We start from the raw sequence: 19555 nt of genomic DNA, 5'->3' as shown, positions 1-19555 counted from the left end.
AATAGATAAAAGAATCAATTAAAATATATTTAAAATGAAAAAATGAAATCTATTAAAATATTTAAACTAAATAAAAATTATTAAAATAAATTACAAATATTTTTCAACTAATACAATTTTAATGAAATAAATTAATTAATGAAAAATTGATTAGAATAAATAAAAATAGATTAAATTAAAATATAAAAGTAATAAATACATTTATAAATAAATACAAATACATAAAAATAAATGAGAATATATTTTTTCTTTCTTTCTTTATATATTTGAATGCATGACTAGTGTTATCTTTTTTCCTAATCTGAATTAATGTGTTATATATAGATGTGTATATCTATATTATTTGTATTATATTACAATATTTGCCTGAATGTTACTTTCTGTCTGACCCAAGATGAACCAAATAATAAATAAATAAATAAATAAATGAGAACATAAACCAATAACACATCTAACTGTGCAATATTATAATGTGTAGGAAATGTAACTGTAGCTATATTTGCCAATTAATATTTAGACAAATACTGAGAGAAAGAACTTTATAAATGAATGAGGTCCCTCACACGAGGATCATATTTTAGCACCTAGAAGATTGTAAACAAGTGTCATAATACATTATTTACAGTTTCATAGTGAGAATGATTATTACTAAACAATTAGGTTAAAAGAACCTTGCAAGTCACTAACATTATAGCTGGCCTTCAGATGATGAATCTAGATTACATGCAGAATCACGTGTCTGATGAAACACCGATCCTACAGCAGCTCTGCGATCATATCCGATCATATTTATCGATCATCACTCACCTGCCAGAGAAGTTTCTCTCTGCACATGCGATCTGCAGCCGCGCGACGCTCTAATGTGTCCGACCGGAAACACGAGCACAAGCAGCGCAGTTCCGCTTCCGCTCGAAGCTCACGGGTCACTCACTGGCCTGCTGGTCAAAACTGCGCAACTGCTACAAAAGCTCAGGCTGAAACATATGGAAGCATATGTGTAGCAAAATTCAATTTGCAATGTAATATGCAAAATGGCAATGTATTTCTGTATTTAAATGGACATATTTCCATACATATGTGCAACATTTAGTGCAAAATTAAAATTCAATTATATCATTTAAATTTGCCATTTTCTACACTCCTTTTAATATGCAAATTTTGACAAACTCATTGTATTTTGCTACAGTTATCACGTGCAATCCCAAGTGTCCTACCCCTAGGTCTAAATGCATTTAGGAAAAACAGCATTTAAATGATATTTCTGCTTGGACATGTTAAACACATCTAATCACATTTTCATTTTGCAACTTATATAGCTTTAAAATATGTTTTTAATATGCATATTAAAACTAAATTTAAATTATATAACTGAATTTTCATTTTGCACAGAAATACATTGCCATTTTTCTTATTGCATTGCAAATTGAATTTTGCAACACATATGCTTCCATAGAAACATGCATAAAAACAGCTTTTATAAACCCTCTGATAATGTTTTATTAAAAGTATATCATATTTTAAATGCAATTAACAAATCATCAAATACAATTAATTATGAATGTTTTATGGAGGCCTTGTAAATAAGAGGGGGAAGTCGTGGCCTAATGGTTAGAGAGTCGGACTAGTAATCGAAAGGTTGCGAGTTCGAGCCCCCGGCCGGCAGGAATTGTAGGTGGGGGGAGGGAATGTCCAGCGCTCTCTCCACCCTCAATACCACGACTGAGGTGCCCTTGAGCAAGACACCAAACCCCCAATTGCTCCCCGGGCGCTGCAGCATGGCTGCCCACTGCTCCGGGTGTGTGTTCACGGTGTGTGTGTGTGTGTGTGTGTGGATTTGTTCACTACTCACTGCTGTGTGTGTGCACTTGGATGGGTTAAACGCAGAGCACCAATTTCGAGTATGGGTCACCATACTTGACAATACGTCACGACTTAAAAAAAAGAGACTATTGACTACTACTCTTTGTTTTATGTCTCATTAAATTTGTCTATAAATATATAAAACGTTTGTTTGTTTTTGTTATGAAAAAAGGAACCGTTTTCTAATTTTTAAATATACTGTATATCAAATTAATTAAATGAATGGACAGAAGATTGCACACATATGCAATGCTGAAATTCACATTTTTCAATTCAATTCTCTCTCAAATTGTTATGCTGATAATCCAATTTGTAATGAAAACTGAAATCATCAGTATTGATGAAAATATGGCTAAACAGTCAGCATAAAATTAAAGAACAAGCTACAAAATATAGTGGTTTTAATGTTCTTGAACAAACAGTATACATTGTTTTCTAGTGCATTTCAGCTCATTTCTCACAACAATCTGGACCAAAATAAACATTTAAAGAAAATGAATCACAGCAATGCGGGTCAGAAAAATAATCAAATGTAATACTTTAGTTACACTGCTACTTATTATAAATGAATTATTATATTTGCAATAGCTAACGTGCAATCTTAATCTAAACTGAGAGTTCAAATACAAGAACAAGCTACAAAATATAGTGTCTTTAATGTTCTTGAACAAACAAGTGTTTGTTTATAAGTAGCTCATCGTTTTTTCCACAACTACTTGAAGCAAATGAATCATTTTAACTGAAAGCACTGGTTTTAAGGTGAAAGTGAATTGATCAGACGCTGTCGGCCGAGCTCAGTCGCTCTAGTTTAGCGAGGAAGCGTTTCTTGCTCATGTCTAACACAGTGATGCCGCTCTTCTGGAAGTCGTAGCCCAGTGTGTTGAGCTCACGCAGACGCTGCCGGATGGATTCGATGCTGAAATCCAGGACTTTGGGTTTGCACACGATCTGCTGCGCGAGGATCCCGCCGTCTATCAGACAGTCCAGCTTCTCGTTCAGCCGCTCGGATGAGATGAACAGCACCAGAGAGTAATTTAAGATCATCCTCTTGAAGTCGGCCTCGTCGCAGCCCAGCGAGCCCAGCTTCGTCCGCAGGCTCTGGCAGTGTTTCTTCAGGCTCTCATGAGAGACGTCGAGGATCTGCGCTCCGTGGGATTGGAATAAACCCAGTGCTTCGGGGTTACTCAAACTTAACGATCTGCAGAGGAAATCCACATTGGCTCTGATCCGGTTTGTGCTGCGGATGAAGACGTACAGGTTTCTGGAGATGACGGTGCGAGCGAAACGCTCCGGATCGTTCCCGTCGAAACTAACGCAGATGCTCTTTAGGAACTCAACCATGTTTCTATTGAGCTCCACGCTGTTGGAGAAGGTCCGTGGCGCGGTGGTTAGCAACCGGTGGAGATCTTTTCCCGTGATTCCCAGCGTCCTCAAAAAGCTTATGTTCTCCTCCAGGTTCTTATTGTCACTCGAGCGGAAGAAAGACTCGGGCGATCGCGCGAGGATCCCCACCACCTCGGCGTCGGTCTTGAAGACGTTCCTCCAGAGCCTCCAGCGTTCCTCCAGATGTTCGCAGGAGCGGGTGATGGAGCGAGGGAAGCGTGAGATGATGCTGGCGATCGTCTCTTGATCCGCTCCTTTACTCTTCAGGAACAGAGCCAGGCCTTGTTCGTTGGTCAGGAGCTTCCTCAAGACGCCCGGCTGACGCCTGCGGGCCGAGGGGAGGTCCACTCCCAGGATGGAGAGGTTCTCCAGGAGAGACTCGTTCTCCAGAGGAGGCTCGTGATTGGTCGGTTTGGAGCTGCAGGGGCGGGACGTCACAGGAAGTGATGCGCGTCCACTGACGAACCGCAGGAAGTGCAGGATCTGCCTCTGGAACATCGCTCAGCGCATCTGTGTTATAAGAGAAGACATTACTAGGGATGCACGATAGCCTACACAAATAACATTTAGACTGTGTTTCTGATTAAATAAAGCAGCAATTGATGTCATGAGTATGTTTTGATATGCTAAACTGATATACTTCAAGTCTGCTAAATTAGAGCAACTAATTTTGTACTTAGTATAAAATAAATGTATTTTAAATATAATATTTTTTACTAGGGTAGTATTTGCCTCTTAAAACTAAAGGCAGATATTTATGCTGATAGACAAATCAAATATATTAAATCCAGAATATCCCTCATGGTGAGGATCACCAGAAGTAGAAAAATACAGTATTTACTCACATATATACAGGCTTATCTTAATAATTACATACATATCTCAAATCAAGGGCATTAATGTGTCATCTGTGCATTAGCTGACATACAATCATTGATCAACAATAATAAACTCGACAGACATCTAGAACTGTTACAGAAATCAATCGATCTCAATGAAATGACCAACAACAACAAACATTATGAGGACCTAAATTAATTAAAGAAGATAACACACGGATCTACTTATTTATACATACATGATTTTAAGCATGATCTGTGAACAGTGACTGTCAGCGTGTCTTCTTCACTGGAAGTACAGTAAACATCAGATTTACTCTGACCTGACCTGAACACGTGCGCCGCTCAGTGACTCGGGTTTGCTCGGCTGGATTCGGGTGTGTTCGGCTTTAGAACAGCGCCGCCTGCCGCTCCGGAGGAACGAGCGCGCTTCAGTTCTCTCCAGTCAACATGACACATTATAATAACTCTCATTAATGCGCTACTTTAAGAAATACACTTTGAAATATGAGATTAAATAGAATATTTAAGAATGTCTATAGAACTGATGTTTACCATTTACCACAGATAATCACAACATTTTATCTGGCAATTCTGACTTTTTTGTAACTCGCAGTTCTGGGTTTGCATCTTACAATTCTGACTCAATTATAACATTTTCTCTCAATTCTGACTTTTTTTCTCTCTGAATTCTGAGTTTGTATCTCTCTATTCTGACTTCTTTCTCTAAATTTGTCTTTATTTCTGACTTTTTTTTTTTTCAGAATTCTGTCTTTTCTCTCTGATTTCAGAATTTAGGCCTAAGTCTGTTTTATTTTGTTTCCAGCCTCGAATATAGTTTATATCTCATAATTATTATTATTTTTATTTTTTTACATATTTGAACATTTTTGCATAAATGTCTTGAATGGAGTTCTGCATGTTTATTAAAACTATATTTGTGTTTGTTGATAAACCTATGTATATTTATTTATTTATTTTTTATTTATTTGATGAATTTTGTGATTGGTGGATGATATAGGCTATTATCAGTTTTTTTCATTGGTTGTTTGCAAGATTGAATGTTGTCCTTGTTTGTTTTTATAGGAACCTATGTACACCTGCAGCCTTTTAGCCCTGATGAAGGCCTGTGCGCTGAAATGCATAACTTGGCAAAATAAAATTCCTCTTTTAATTCCATCTTTGTCCTTGACGTCACAAGTGTTGTTCTTTCCATGCACCTTGTTGATTGTGTGAAGCTGCACCAGAACAATCATCTCATAATTCTCACTTTTTTTCTCATAACTGTGATGAAAAATGCCTGTAATTTGATATAAAATGTCACTTTTGTTATTTTTTGTATCCCGTGGCAGAAACAAGCTTCTGGCTTTGATTAGATGTTCTGACTTTGGTTAATTTACTGTGCAAAAGCCAGAAATATCTAAGTGGGGCTGAATGAACACCTGAATTAGCTGCGGTTTCATCTGTGTCTGATGATCTCATATATCGAGTGATTTTAATACAAAGAGCCGTTCTCCTCGTTTGCAGGCTGAGGATGCCAGATGTCTGAAACACTTGAGATGGTCGAGGAGCGCAGGGTCCTCCATTCAATCAGCAGCCCCTGTCTCATGCATATTTCATACAGGTCCAGATCCCTTTCATTACTGAAATGAGCCTCAGTGTGACTGATAGCATGTACGACCTTCACCGATACTGTAATTCAAATGTTTAATTAGGACAAACTCTTTTATTCACACAGGTTCGGCTCGTGTTAGTAAGACAAATGGAAGAAATCACAAATGAGATCAAATTTAAGTAAAATCCTTATTTCTGTATACTTAAGAATTTCAGGAGAAACACCTGAAAGTTTTTATTTCAAGAAAACATTTACATTTACATTTAGACATTTAGTCATTTGGCAGACGCTTTTATCCAAAGCGACTTACGATTGGGGAATAGAAGAAGCGATTCATCTTGAAGAGGCAATCAGACAGAGGAAGTGCTCGTAACACCAAGTCTCAGTCATTGTTCAAATAAGTACAAGCTAGTAAGGGAAGGAGAGAAAGATAGAGGGAAAGATTAAGTTGTTTTTTTTGTTTTTTTGAGTTTAGGATGAAGTCAAGTACTGCCGAAAGAGATGAGTTTTCAGTTGTAGCTTGAAGATGACCAGGGATCCGGTGTTCTGGATAGGGGTGGGAAGATTATTCCACCAGCCAGGAATGGTGAACGAGAATGTTCTGGAGAGTGATTTTGAGCCTCTCTGTGATGGTACCACAAGGCGTCGCTCACTAGCAGATCTCAGACTTCTGGAGGGGATGTAGGTTCGTAATAGTGAGTGGAAGTAGGCTGGTGCTGGGCCTGTGGTAGTTCTGTACGCAAGCATCAGTGTCTTGAACTGGATGCGAGCTGCCACTGGTAGCCAGTGCAAGGAGATGAAGAGAAGTGTAACATGGGCTCTTTTGGGCTCGTTGAAGATCAGTTGTGCCGCTGCATTCTGAATCATTTGTAGAGGTTTGATTGTGTTTGATGGCAGTCCAGCCAGAAGAGCATTGCAGTAGTCCAGTCTAGAAACGACAAGGGCCTGGACAAGAAGTTGTGCAGCATGCTTTGTCAGAAAGTGCCGGTAAGAGTGTGGGAGAGATTGTTTGGAGAAGGTGTGAGGGGATTGGGTCGAGAGCACATGCTGTAGGATGGCTGGAGAGGAGAGTTTGGGTACTTCTGCCTCGGTGAGGGGACAGAAGGAGAAGATGGGAGTTAGAGCAGTGGATGTGGTTGATTGGAGGTCCTGTGTGTGTGGAGTTGAACATAACTTACACGTATATATAGGTCCTGTTATCTAGTTATGAATTCAGGATTGATCTGGTGAAATCATTCAGAAGCTCTAATTAGATAAATGTTTCCTCTCATACAGCAAAACCATCTATAATCAATAACATATGGATTCATGTGGGTTCACTGACAATAAAAAAAAATATTTTTTGAAGCTGTAAATCAAACAAAGATTATTGGAGTATGTTTTACAAGATACTATTTCTCTCTTTCAAAATGTTATGTTATTCAACACGTTACTTGCCATTTCTTTGTTTTTAATTATGAAATCTACAAGCAATTTGTGAGTGAAAATTGTTTCTGCACCCATTTTCACTCAAATTTCCAATAATCCTTGTTTTATTAATAGCTTCAAATCACACAAATTTCAGCGTATATAATACAATTAATTTACATGGAACACGGCTGAACTTTTTAGGAATGATATTTAGAATTAAGTAATCAAATATGAAGTTAACAAAATTCATAAAGACTGTAAATAAATGTATAACTTATAAAAGGTTGTGTGATCAGACGCCCAATGACAAATATATAAGAAACGCAATTTTAAAATTAATAATTATTTTATTGTTACATTTTATTCTTAAATATTAGATATTGAATAATTAAATAATATTATGTGTTTATGTCAATTTAAAAAAGCTCATTACTTATTATTATTTATGTTTAATTTTAGTATTTTTTATTATCATTCTTATTAAACAGCTGTTGGTTCATAAGAAAAATCTTGCATTAATATGACAGACTTTTCTGTATTTATTTATGTATTTTAACAGCTATTTATTTATTTGTAAACTTAAAGAAAAAGTACATTTTTTCCAGTAAATTATAATTTTTTTGTACAGAATTTACAATGTAAAATGGAGATTACAATGGAGAAATTTACTTCTGATGTTTCCTCAGTCATGATAAGAGCTCAACAGAACTCTATTCTACTCTATTCTCTTCTGTAGAGCGTCACTGAGTTAGTTTGGTGTCTCAGCAGGTGTTTGAGTTTCTGAACCTGATCCTGTGCTGCTCTCACATTAATAATTCACAGGCCAAACATTCAGTGCTCCTGGATCTCTGAGCGTCAGTTCACAGGTGAGACCTAAAGCTCAGTTTGGCAGCGGAAACTGAAGGATGTCCAAGAGAAGATGGGTGGAATTCAAGATCTGTCAAACCATCAGCTGTTCAGCTCCGGTCGGCCGCAGGAATAGACCTCCATCTCCTGCTTCTGCTGCAGGTACGGCCGATATCTCACACAAACTCACTTCAGACGAGCAGAACGCCTCGGAGAGACTCAGACTCTCAAACCTTCTTCCATTACGATAATAGAGCGTTCATTCAAAGTTATCTGCTCTTTAACAATGTTCTCAAAACATTAGCTAGAAAAAACATTATTTATACATCATTCATGGAACATTTTTTCTGAAAAACGTTCATTCAGAGCCATCTCAAAATATTACTAAAAACATTATTTAGGCTATACATCATTCATGTAATGTTTTTTTCCTGAGACATTGTAGTTTGTCTAATGTTACTTGTTTCAAAATGTTTAGAGAACATTCAAAAGTAACATTCCCATAATGTTTGTGAAGTGATAAAATATAACATTCATTTAACCAAATAACATCTTAAAAATACAAAAAAGCTGGGCATTTTGATATTTTAGAGAAATAACACTTTCATAACTAAGAATGATATAGCAAAACATTCTTTGAATATATTTTAGTTAGCTGTCTTGTCTTTATGAATGTTCTCAAAACGTTAGCACAAAAACATGATTTATACATCCTTCATGGAACTTTTTTTTTCCTGAAACGTTTTAGTTGGATGTTCATGTAACATTAAAAAACGTTTAGAGAATATTTAAAAGTTACATAATAATGTTCACTGAAAGTTCACATGACCAAATCATTTAAAATAATTTAAAACCTGAACAATTTGATAATTCATAGAAGTAACGTGTTATAATGTTCTCAAAGCGTTAGCACAAAAACTCTATTTATATTTTTGGATACCTTTTATTTGAACTTTCCTCTAACATTCTATAAATGTTACTAATTTTCCAGAATATTCAGAGAATAACGTTTCAATAACGTTTGCTAAAGAATAACAAGGAATGTTCTCTTAAAGTTCAAGTAACCAAGAAAAATGCTTTAAAATATTTAAAAACCTGCAAGTTTTGAACGTTTAGAGACTATTCAGAAATAACGCTTTCATAACGTAAAAGAAACGTTAGCAAAACATATTTTGTTGGCTCAATTTCTTGACTGACCCTTTTTTTAAAAAAACAAAAAAACATAGGCTATAATAAAGATGTGATTACCGTGTTTAAAAGGCTTACAGACCTCTTACTGTGTCTTTAATTATTTATTTAATAAGATATGTGCCACTTATAACATAACCGGGCCGATATATGCAAAATTCAGTTCAGTATAATATGGATCATAAATACAGGATGACATACAAAAATGTCAATCATATATCTAATAAACAATTATCAATCATTTGTATTTGCTTGCTGCACATATAACAGTAACTGATATTGGTTGCACAGCCGATATTTGCGGCGTCAGGTTTTAAAGCGGCCGCGTGCGCCGTGACGTCACCGCGCCGCGAGGCTGTGTTTACGTGGAGAAACATGGCGGCGACGGTGACAGCAAAGCCCGAGTAAAACACTGAAGAAATCCCAAAGATTTACCGTCTGAGCCGAAGCGGACGCACATGTCAGCGCGCCGCGTGTAACACCAGGCGTGCGGCGCTTTTCTGACGCGCGTCTGTCCGTGTTTAAGCCGCAGGAACCGCAGAGATGATGGAAGACGAGGAGCGACAGAGGAAACTACAGGCCGGCAAAGCCAAGGTGAGCTTTACCTCATCTTTACCTCATCTTTACCTGTCTGCTGACGTTCACCTCAGAATATCCCTCTCGCCTGAGATTTACCTCAGCTTGCTGGAGTTTACCTCAGAATTTACCGCCCATCTGAGATTCAACCCACTGCTGTCATTACCTCACTGACATCTGAGACTCACATTTACCTCATGTTTACCTTAATTTGACCTCAATTCTAGCATTTACCTCAAAAAACGACTGACACTTGTGATTTCACTCACATTTGGCTCATATTTACCTCATATGTGCCTCAATTTTACACCTCATTTACCTCAGAAAATGACTGACATCTGTGATTTCACTCAGTTGCCTTATATTTATCTAATTTTTACATCTATTTTACATCACTGCTGTCATTTACCTCAGAGAACCACTTACATGTGTACATCACCACATTTACCTCACAAAATAATTTACATGATTTAACTCCCATTCGCATCAAGTTTACCACAGAAAATAACTGACATTTGGGATTTTATTCATATTTACCTCTTTTTTACCTCACTGCTGTAATTTACCTCAGTGACATCTGTGATTTCACTCACATTTTACATCCTATCTACCTTTTTACCTCACAGTTAAAAATAATTGACATCTTAAGTGACATCAAGTCACTTTTGCCTCATATTTACCTCCGTTTTACCTCACAGCTGTTATTTACCTCAGAATATAGCTAACGTGTGAAATTAACCTTGGTTTTTACGGACCTTTGCAACATATTTACCTTAAATCTGTTGGTTTCAATACTCTCATTTACCTCAGAATTAAGTTTTTCTGAGGTTTACCCTAAATTTGCCTTCCTTTCTTCTGTCATTTACCTCAGTATATAACTGAAATCTGTAATTTAACTTGTATTTACCTCTATACCTCACATTTACCTTTGAAAATATATTGCATCTTGCATCTTATTCAAGATTTTTATTCATCACATACACAATTATACAGAGTATAACCAGCAGTGAAATGTAGGTCAGGTCCGCTCCAAGGACAGTGCAATTATATAGTATACAAATATTAAGAAAAATAAAAGTAGAAAAAAAAAAAATATATATATATAAATATAAATGTGCAGGTCAGTATGTTGTTGACATAAATAGTAATATAACAGGAATGTGCAAAAAAGTTGTACAAGGTATTTAAATAGCAGCAATATGAGGTAGAGAAAATTATGAACAGCTTATTGATATGGTGACATTAACATGGAGTCATGTGATGTTATGACACAGAGTTTAGAGTTTAGGAGCCTGATGGCCTGGGGGAAGAAGCTCCTCCTAATGGTGCGTTCACACCGGACGCGACTTGCGCGAATAAATCGCGCTATTCGCGCGTAGTTGGACGCGTGAACATTTTGGGTTTACTCGCTTCATTCGCGCGTGAAATTCACTGCACAACAGACGCGAATTCGCATCATGGGCGGGGCTTCTGCCAGGGGGCACTATAGGCTTGTTTGAGATGCACCTTGCCTCGCCTGTAATTTAGTCGAGAGTAGGCGGCTGCAGTGAGGGGAGGAGTGAAAAAAGTGCCCATAGGACACTTCCTGAATCTCGTTGTGTTGTTGGACTGCAAACGTCAGCAATGGAAGAGATCGCGTTCGCGTTCTTTATAGCACTTTGTGGATGCCTTTTATAATCAAAGCCATAATGAGAAATGAGGAGCACACAGATGCTACACTAAATTTACACTGTTATCCCTAATTATGGGTTAAACATTTCAGAGTGGGATATGGCACAGCTGATTAACCTAATTATGTGTATCCTACTTAAGGGACAGTTTACCCCCCCCCAAAAAAAATCTTTGGGTGAACTATCCCTTTTTTACATGAAACATATTCCATATAAATATATTACACAATTGTTTGTCACCTTAATGTAAATTTGAATTTCATGTTTAATGATTAGGAAAAGTGTGTACAGCAAATTATTATTCAAAATTAATATGAAACAAAAACATTTTAAATTAAGAAATTAGCATGCATGTGTGGGCTTTGTTTACTGCACTCCTGAAATAAGACATACCCAGATAAAGATCTCAGATAAAAACACACAAACATGAGGCCTAATTGCAAAACCGTCACATTAGATGTAGCCTATGCATGCATGTATTGATGGATTGACTCATTTATTTAATGGAATAATGTTGTACAAAAATGTAAATGTACAAAATTAACACCAGCATACAATACATAAAGAGAAAATTACAACAAACAGGACTTCAAACCAAGAAAATAAAAATAAAAGGGTAAATAAAGCACATGTCCTAATTACTAATAAATTACTATAGAAAAAGTAAATAGTATTAGGCTGTAGGTAATGGACTTCTTAGGATTAAGGGGAAAAAATATCAGATGACATTCGCAGCCAATGAGCATTAAGCTGTGTCGTCAGCAAGTCGTTTCCCATGATGCTTTTGATCAGCGCAGTCGGTGGAGAGCAACTGCGCTCGACTGCAGAATCCGACACGTGCGCCTTGCGCTCGCGAGAGATTTTTGACATACGTCAGCATGACATCAGAGCAAGGCGGACCGCCCTCGGACACATTTCTAACCGGCATGCATCTCGCGCTGATCACCGGTGATCGGTTCTGCGCAGATTTTGCTCATCTCAAACAAGCCTAATGACTGCCACAGAGAGCATAGAATTTGGCAAATAAAATCAGCCCTTTATGTGCTATGGAAACACTGGACGCGTGTATTTCAGCCGAGAATGTAGTTGTTTAAAACTCAAATCTGCGGTTTATTTATAAAAACAGCCCCTATTTGAAAATGTGCTTCGCCGATTTCGGAGCCGTGAGCTCCAGGCGATCACCGGGCGCTCGTGCTCATGTATCCCGAAGAGAGGAGCATAACCTCGGCTAGTCCTTCTGACATTTGCCGCTGGCTCTGATGTCTCTGTAGTGGATAAACGTAAGATATAATTTGTTTTGGGTAAATCTAACAGGTAATCTTTGGTCTATAGTACAGCTCCGGATACAGCTACGATGATTTAGTCCTCTATTGTTGTTTTGATTTCTGCCTCGCTCGTAATCACGTCACTACTAGAGCAAGCTCCTGATTGGTTAGCGCGGCGAGAATATCCGCCAAAGTTCAGATTTTTGAACTTGCGCGATTCGCGCCGCGTCATTCCCGCGAATCGCGTCATTCGCGCCGCCTCATTCGCACGAATCGCGCCGCAGGATGTCTATTCGCGTCTTTGCATTGACTTAACATGTAAATCACTCGCGCTTAACGCTTCATTCGCGTCTGGTGTGAACGCATCAGTCTCTCAGTTTTTGCCATCAGGCTACAGAAGCGCTTACCAGATGGAAGCAGAGTGAATAGATGGTTAGCAGGGTGATTAGAGTCCTTGATGATTTTGACAGCTCTATTTTTGCAGCGTTTGAGGTAGATGTCCTGCAGAGAGGGGAGAGCAGACCCTGAGATGCGCTCAGCTAAGCGCACAACTCTCTGTAGTGCTTTGCAGTCCTGATTGGAGCTGTTTCCATACCACACTGAGATGCACTGAGTCAATACACTTTCTATGGTCCCTGAATAGAAAGTTTTCAGGATTGCTGGTGAGACCCTGAATTTCCTCAGCTGTCGCAGATGGTACAGTCTTTGTCTGGCTTTCTTGACCTGTGTTTGGATGTGTGTAGTCCAAGTCAGGTTCTCGGAGATGTTTACACCGAGGTACTGATCATAAGAGGAGTGTAGGGCCGCTGCTGTCTCTGTTAGTTAACTAACATTTGCCTCCTTTTTACCTCTATTTTAACTGTCATTTACCTCATAATTTCTGAGATTTACCCCAGATTTTACTGACTCATATTTACAAATTTACCTTAAATTGACTTCAGCGCTGTCATTTATCTGAGGATAACCTTAAATTTACCTTCCTTTCTTCTGACATTTACCTCATGTTTACCTCTTTGTAAATCATAGAGAATTACTTCACATTTAGATTAGAGTAAAACTCTCTCTCTTTGAGTTTTTGTGATGTTTGTTTTGAGTGTTTATGCATGTCATGCTCTTTCTGTGTCTCTCTTGTATATTAACATATGAATCCACCTGATACATGTACAGATAAGACCGGTCACTGTGAATCTGACTGCTCTTACAGGTTGTTTAGTGCTGTTCAATGTAAGGACAGTCTGAGAACATGTGGATAGGCTTGTGAGACTGGATTTTCTAGCCATTGCTACACCGGATCGATCCCATGCTTCACATTTCTGCATATAAACAGATCTCTCTGCAGACTTTAGGTCACTGTAACCTGCTGGAGCATGTCGAGAGCACAGAGACTGACTCGTGATGTTAATGAAACAATACGATAGCTGTAGTCAAGGCTGAAGTATGTTATTAGGCACAACATGCACTGCAGCAGCTGCTTTTTATCAGTCAGATTGTATTATATCGGTTTGCAAACCGAAAGTATTAATAAATGTGGCTGCAAGCAGGAATTTTTGAGGCCGAGCAAGTCAGAAAATGCTTATTATATTTCAACATCTGTTTCTGCAGTCATTTACTCAGGATTATTATTAAAACTAATTTAATGACACCGATTAATACTAAAAATATTTCAGTTATGGGAACAATGGCAATGTTGTCTCTCTTTTTGGCAAATCGTCATTCAGAGTAACATATATTTATGTAAAAATTAAACCATATACTTATTCTGACCTCTACTTATTAAAATACAAATAAGAATGTATGATCATACTAAATTTTAATATATTTTAAATGATTTTCACTTCCTTACAAAAACTTCTTGCTGGCAAATTGAAAAACATCGTGGTTTGAAGGACATTAGCAAAGTATAAAGATTTAAAAATTAAAGTTAATTGATATTTGAGGGCTGCACTGTGATGCTTAAATAGAGTCTTTTAATATGTCATCAAATGATTCAAATTTTAAATATACCTAACAAGATTTTTTGGTATATAAATAATTTAGTGCGTGTCTTCTGTCATAAATGGTAAAAAAATGCATGATAATAATTTTTTGTTCAGAAAGATATAAACTTAAACAGCACACATTCTAATGTATGGGTAAAAAACAAAACTTAAAGCTGTATTGCACTTATTTTTTTGATGCTTGAAACACCCTTTTCGTCTTTGACCCACATGTCAGGAGCCACTGAATAAAGACGTTTGTGATGGAAAGAGATGATTCATTTCTTTTGTAAACATTTGGAGTGAATCCGAACAAAAGCAGAAAAACTTGTTTCTTAAAATTGTGCTGCTTTGGAGCAGAAATAAATCACTGCAGACTGATTGCGTGTTTTGTCCAGTAAAATATTAAAGCCTTTCTGTTTGTGATGCTCTAGTTTGGTGAGTTTTCTGTAATTGCCCAGTCATGTAAGCAATCACTGTGTTTACTTATCAATAGAAAACTCCTTAGTTTGTCATTAATTCAGTTGATAGGTTTGCCATTATAAGTCAAAAACAATTTTTTTTGTCAGTAATGAAGAAAGGACAACAGAAGCATCATAACATCTTGTGTCATTCTGGGATCTATTCCCAGGGAATGCATGAACTGATCAAATGCATATCTTAAATGCAATGCAAGTGGCTTTGGATAAAAGCATCTGCAATATAAAATGTAGTATGTGAGTTTGTCATGTTGAGTATTTGCATGTTGCACAGCACTGTGATGTTACATTTGCACAAGACAGATAAAGGGATTTTTGCATGTGCGGACTGGAGGCTTTAGAAAGATCTTGATTCGTTTCAGCACAGTGAAAGACTCGGTGGATGACCTATGAACCCTGAGCTTGTGTGTTTGGCGCATCATGTGCTGGCTCAGATCTGCTGTTTGCTTTGCTGCACCGAACGGTTGTTGTTCAGAGCAGCTGTCAGCACACGCTGTTTTCATGCCAGTGTCATTAGTGAGTGCTTCAGACGCTCAGGAACACGGCTGGAGAACAGTCAGTGTCTTCTGCCATTGCAAAACGGAAACGCTTAATTAGTAAATAAGATGCAAGATTAGAATTAGTGTAGGCCTGTGCAATTAATCGAAATTCAGTTTCGATTTCGGCCTCCAATGATTATGAAAATACAGTAATCGAGATAAAACGATTAATGTGCCCCATTCCGCCCCCTTTCCAGCGGTGCCCTTTTGTTCCTCCATAAAAGGCCAATTTCACGTGCAAATCAGTAAAATCATGTAACGAGACTTTTGCAAAATGGGACGTGCTTGATTTAAGTTGATTAGAGATTTATTTTTGTTTTTAAAAGCGTGACAGAGAACATTGCGCTTCCTCAGGAAGATTACTGTATATGCGCTCAGAGACAGAACACAACACGGACATGTAAAGTCATCTTTTAGCGCCTAAATGGTCAAATACTCGCAAAAATGTGTCAAAATGCAGCGCTTGGTGATTATTCATGTAAACCCTCGTCTGTTATGTGATAAAAGAACGTGCAGTTCTTAAAGTGACAGCGGGCTATATTCCTGCTACCAACTGTGTGCTTTTTATTAATAATCAAACAACAAAAGACAAATTCAAAATCACTCACTGCTCTTGACTACTTTTGTAGCTTTAATAAAAAACAAAAGAAGTTTAATTCTTACAGTGAAGACTATGCCGTTTTATTTTACATTAGGTTATTCAATTTCTCTAGTAGGCTGTTAACTGAATAGCTATTTTAGACTTGCATTAAAAAAATAAAATTATTACTGGCAGTTTAATTATTTTCAATAATTGAGGACCTTTGTTGTTGTTGTTTTTAACTAATATTAGTTACTCTGGTATTCTACTGTGGTACTGAGAATTGTGACATTTCGCTGGTCTCTAAAATGTAGATGCCATAGCAACCTTATGTACAGAAAATATATATTTGATATCACTATCTTTAAATAAATCTTTCATATAAAGTTTTGGTCATATGGCCCACTAATAATCGTTTTAAATAATCGTGATTACAACATTGACCAAAATAATCGTGATTATGATTTTTGTCGTAATCGAGCAGACCTAAGTTAGTGCATCATTGCATGCTAGAGTATTCCAAAGAGGGGTGATTTATTATTTCAGAATGAAGTGTGCATTCATGCATGTTTTTTTCCTTTCGGTTTTGTGTTGGAGAGTGTTTGCAATTCTGAATGCAAGTCTGAAGTTGTAGCATCTGTTTTTGCATGAACCTAAAAGTGAATAAATAATGAAGTTTAAGGTAATGAGGTAATTTACACATGGGTCATTCCATGTCAACTTAACCGGCTAAAAGTTTTGATTTTCTTTCTTGTGAAAGAAATGCATAAATGAAGCCGAAAGCCAAATATTAAATGTCATGGATGAATATTTACTGAGTAATCCACTATTTTGTAAAATGGGATCAAAATGACAATTTTCACCAGAGATTTGGAGCCAAATTATAGAGGGGGAAAAATGACTTGAGAAAATGTTAGGTCCATTAGTAAAATTAGTTGACTTCAGTGCTTCTAGAGTTATAGGCATGCAGACTTTGGAAGAATAATATTTTTTTGGCACCCAGACAGGCATGTTGCTTTGTTAGGGTCAAACAAGACAGCATTGTTGTTCTTCACACGTTCCTCAATCAGCTAAATGCAAAGTGTTATTTGACCAATAAAAATAGGCTAATGGAGCCTCATTGAGTCCCTTTATCTCTGGAACTGGACCATATATTGCGTTAAAAATGAAGATGCCAAAAGAAAAGTTTGTTTAGAACCAACATATAAGAGGCTATTAATATATCTTTAATATTTCTTGAGTTCCTGGCATGCAAACTTTGGGAAAAAACACAAAAACGGCTTTTTCCCATTTTTGAACAGACCATTGGCATATAATTCAACACAGATTGCTAAAGTCAACAGATTTTACTAATAGAGCTTCCAGTCTCTGGGTAGAAATAATATAATGATGCTGCCATCTTTTCAAAGTCATTTTACCCTCCTGTAATTTGGCTCTGAATGTCATTTTGACCCCCTGCTACAACATAATGGATTACTCAGTAAATATTCATCTAGTGCATTTAATATTTTGTCTTTTATCACTATTTATGTTTGTCTTTCTTCAGGAAAAATTAACAAAATCAGATATCTTAGTCAGGGAAGTTTCAGAAATTTATCTTAATTTGACACAGAATTACTCCAGATGCATGCATGCAAACTCAAGCTAAAGGTTGAAATCTGATACACGTCTGATATCTGGAAATCAGACCTGTGCATTAGATTAGAACTGAGGCCTTATGCACACTAATACAGACCTGAATCCTTCAACCGTGTGCCCGTTTAACTCGAGGTCCGTTCCATTATGTAAAATCAATTGTTCCAACTCGGCGTGCAATGAAAGTGTTTTCTGCCTTCACCAGATCTGAGGGCCTTAATTTATGTGTGTGTGTTGATTGTAGGCTAAAAGCTCTTGTTAACAAGAGGTCAGGCCTTGAGTATTCAGACGCACACACAAACCCTTTGTTAATCCCGATCAATAGTCTGCTGGAATAATTGGCTTGGCCGATAAACACAGTTAGTGTCACTCAAGAGATATTACAATAAAACTAAAGCGGGTTGCATAATTAAATACCTCCTACACACTCGGCCATCATGATCTTAATTAACAGTAGCGCACGCTCACCAAAGGATTGCATGACCCTGTTCTGAGCTTGTTAGCTGTTGTCAGTGATTGTTTGGCGCATGACAGATGCTTCTTTGATTCGTGTCTTGGTTTTTTATGTTAAAACACTTCTAAGAACCCGTATAAAGGTCTTAGTGTTTATATAAATGTCTTTACAGTTACTTTTAAACAATTTGATGCATCCTTGATGAAGAAAAGCACTTTTTTCTTTAAGAAAAATACTTCACTTCTTGTATTATCCTCATGCTCTAGATGCAGTTGGCATGAGGACAGTAGATATGAGCAGAAGTGAGCTGTTTGGCATTAAAGTAACAGCAGACCTAGATTTGACTGAGTGCAATCGCAGTCTTTCCAAATAGGCCAAACAGGTGTCAGCAGGGGACGCTCACCTCAGGGAGCTGATTAGATAACCCAGAGATTAATGCCAGCCTTTGTGGGGAAAAACAAATTAAATGTAATTTCAAGCTGCGCAACAGCTTCTGTTCCAGCTCCTGCTATTGCTTTCTTGGATTTTACTTTAGGACTCATAGAAATGGCCGATATATTGGTGACCGGACCAATATCAGCCAGCATTAGACTTGCTTGGAGCATTTTCTGAAATTGCAGTTTGTCTATAAAATGGAAGCAGGTTTTTTGTTTTAAATGATGTAAAACAATAGATCTACATGTGGAAGCCAGTTTCTGCCACTGAATAAAAAGTGTTTTTTTCCCCCTCAGAATTGCACTGTATAACTCGTAATTGCGTGTTTATATCTCACAGTTCTCAGAAAAAAGTCAGAATTGTGAGACATGAACTTTCAAATGTGAGGAAAAAAAGTCAGAATTTTGTGACAAAAATCTGAATTGTGAGAGAGAAACTTGCAATTGCAATTAAAAAAGAAAAAAAATAATTCAGAATTATGAGATGAAAGGTCAGAATTGAGACCTTGTTTTATTTTTTAATTCAGTGGCAGAAATGGGTTTCCACATCTATAATATTTTTCATCATAGTTGCTGAAAGAAGTTTGGTCTCTGTTGCATGCGTTTTATTTGCATGTGTCAGAGTCTGGTTGTTATTCTCCTTCACTGGATGTTTTTACAGCTGCTGCTCTTGTGAAGTTGTTTTGTTTCTCAGGTGCATCTTTCCCAGGAGTCTCTGCTGTAGGGCTGGGCGATAAAACGATAACGATATGTATCGCGATAGACACGTGAACGATATCAATAAAAAATATGTTCGATAAAACGTT

At 37.2% G+C, this 19555-nt stretch overlaps 3 protein-coding genes across 9 annotated transcripts in view; 1 reads left to right on the top strand and 2 right to left on the bottom strand.

Annotated features, from left to right (window-relative positions):
• Positions 1 to 19555, bottom strand: part of LOC306847560 (tRNA-dihydrouridine(47) synthase [NAD(P)(+)]-like) — a 356345-nt gene that overhangs the window by 11764 nt on the left and 325026 nt on the right. For 2 of the 6 annotated variants that reach the window (XM_079381549.1, XM_079381550.1), the window contains exon 2: positions 808 to 974. Coding sequence is in view for 1 of the 6 variants with exons in the window: in XM_079381551.1 (XP_079237677.1) it covers positions 688 to 689 (2 nt within the window). In the remaining 5 variants the exon portion in view is untranslated. Of the gene's footprint in view, positions 1 to 687; positions 975 to 19555 lie in introns of those variants that run through there. The other 4 variants (XM_079381554.1, XM_079381553.1, XM_079381551.1 and 1 more) reach the window with 4 other exon arrangements.
• On the bottom strand, positions 1930 to 4447 carry mterf1 (mitochondrial transcription termination factor 1). Of its 2 annotated transcripts, none has more exons than XM_079381288.1 (2): positions 4322 to 4447; positions 1930 to 3753 (listed from the first exon to the last, which is right to left on the bottom strand). In XM_079381288.1, exon 2 carries the CDS (start codon positions 3739 to 3741, stop codon positions 2635 to 2637), a length of 1107 nt encoding a protein of 368 aa, XP_079237414.1. In that variant the 5' UTR covers positions 3742 to 3753; positions 4322 to 4447; the 3' UTR covers positions 1930 to 2634. The 2 variants fall into 2 exon arrangements, with proteins under 2 accessions (XP_079237414.1, XP_079237415.1); XM_079381289.1 differs by having other exon boundaries at positions 2246 to 3753; positions 4411 to 4447.
• The window catches only part of LOC306847556 (A-kinase anchor protein 9-like), a 124143-nt gene continuing 114070 nt past the window's right edge, over positions 9483 to 19555 (top strand). Inside the window, exon 1 of the mRNA XM_079381545.1 lies at positions 9483 to 9735. Within this exon, the coding sequence (XP_079237671.1) occupies positions 9685 to 9735 (51 nt within the window). The 5' untranslated portion in view covers positions 9483 to 9684. The remainder of the gene's footprint in view (positions 9736 to 19555) is intronic.

The sequence above is a fragment of the Barbus barbus genome (assembly GCF_936440315.1).
Source record: "Barbus barbus genome assembly, chromosome: 27".
NCBI classification, from domain to species: domain Eukaryota; kingdom Metazoa; phylum Chordata; class Actinopteri; order Cypriniformes; family Cyprinidae; genus Barbus; species Barbus barbus.
This window is presented reverse-complemented; position numbering and strand designations above follow the sequence as displayed.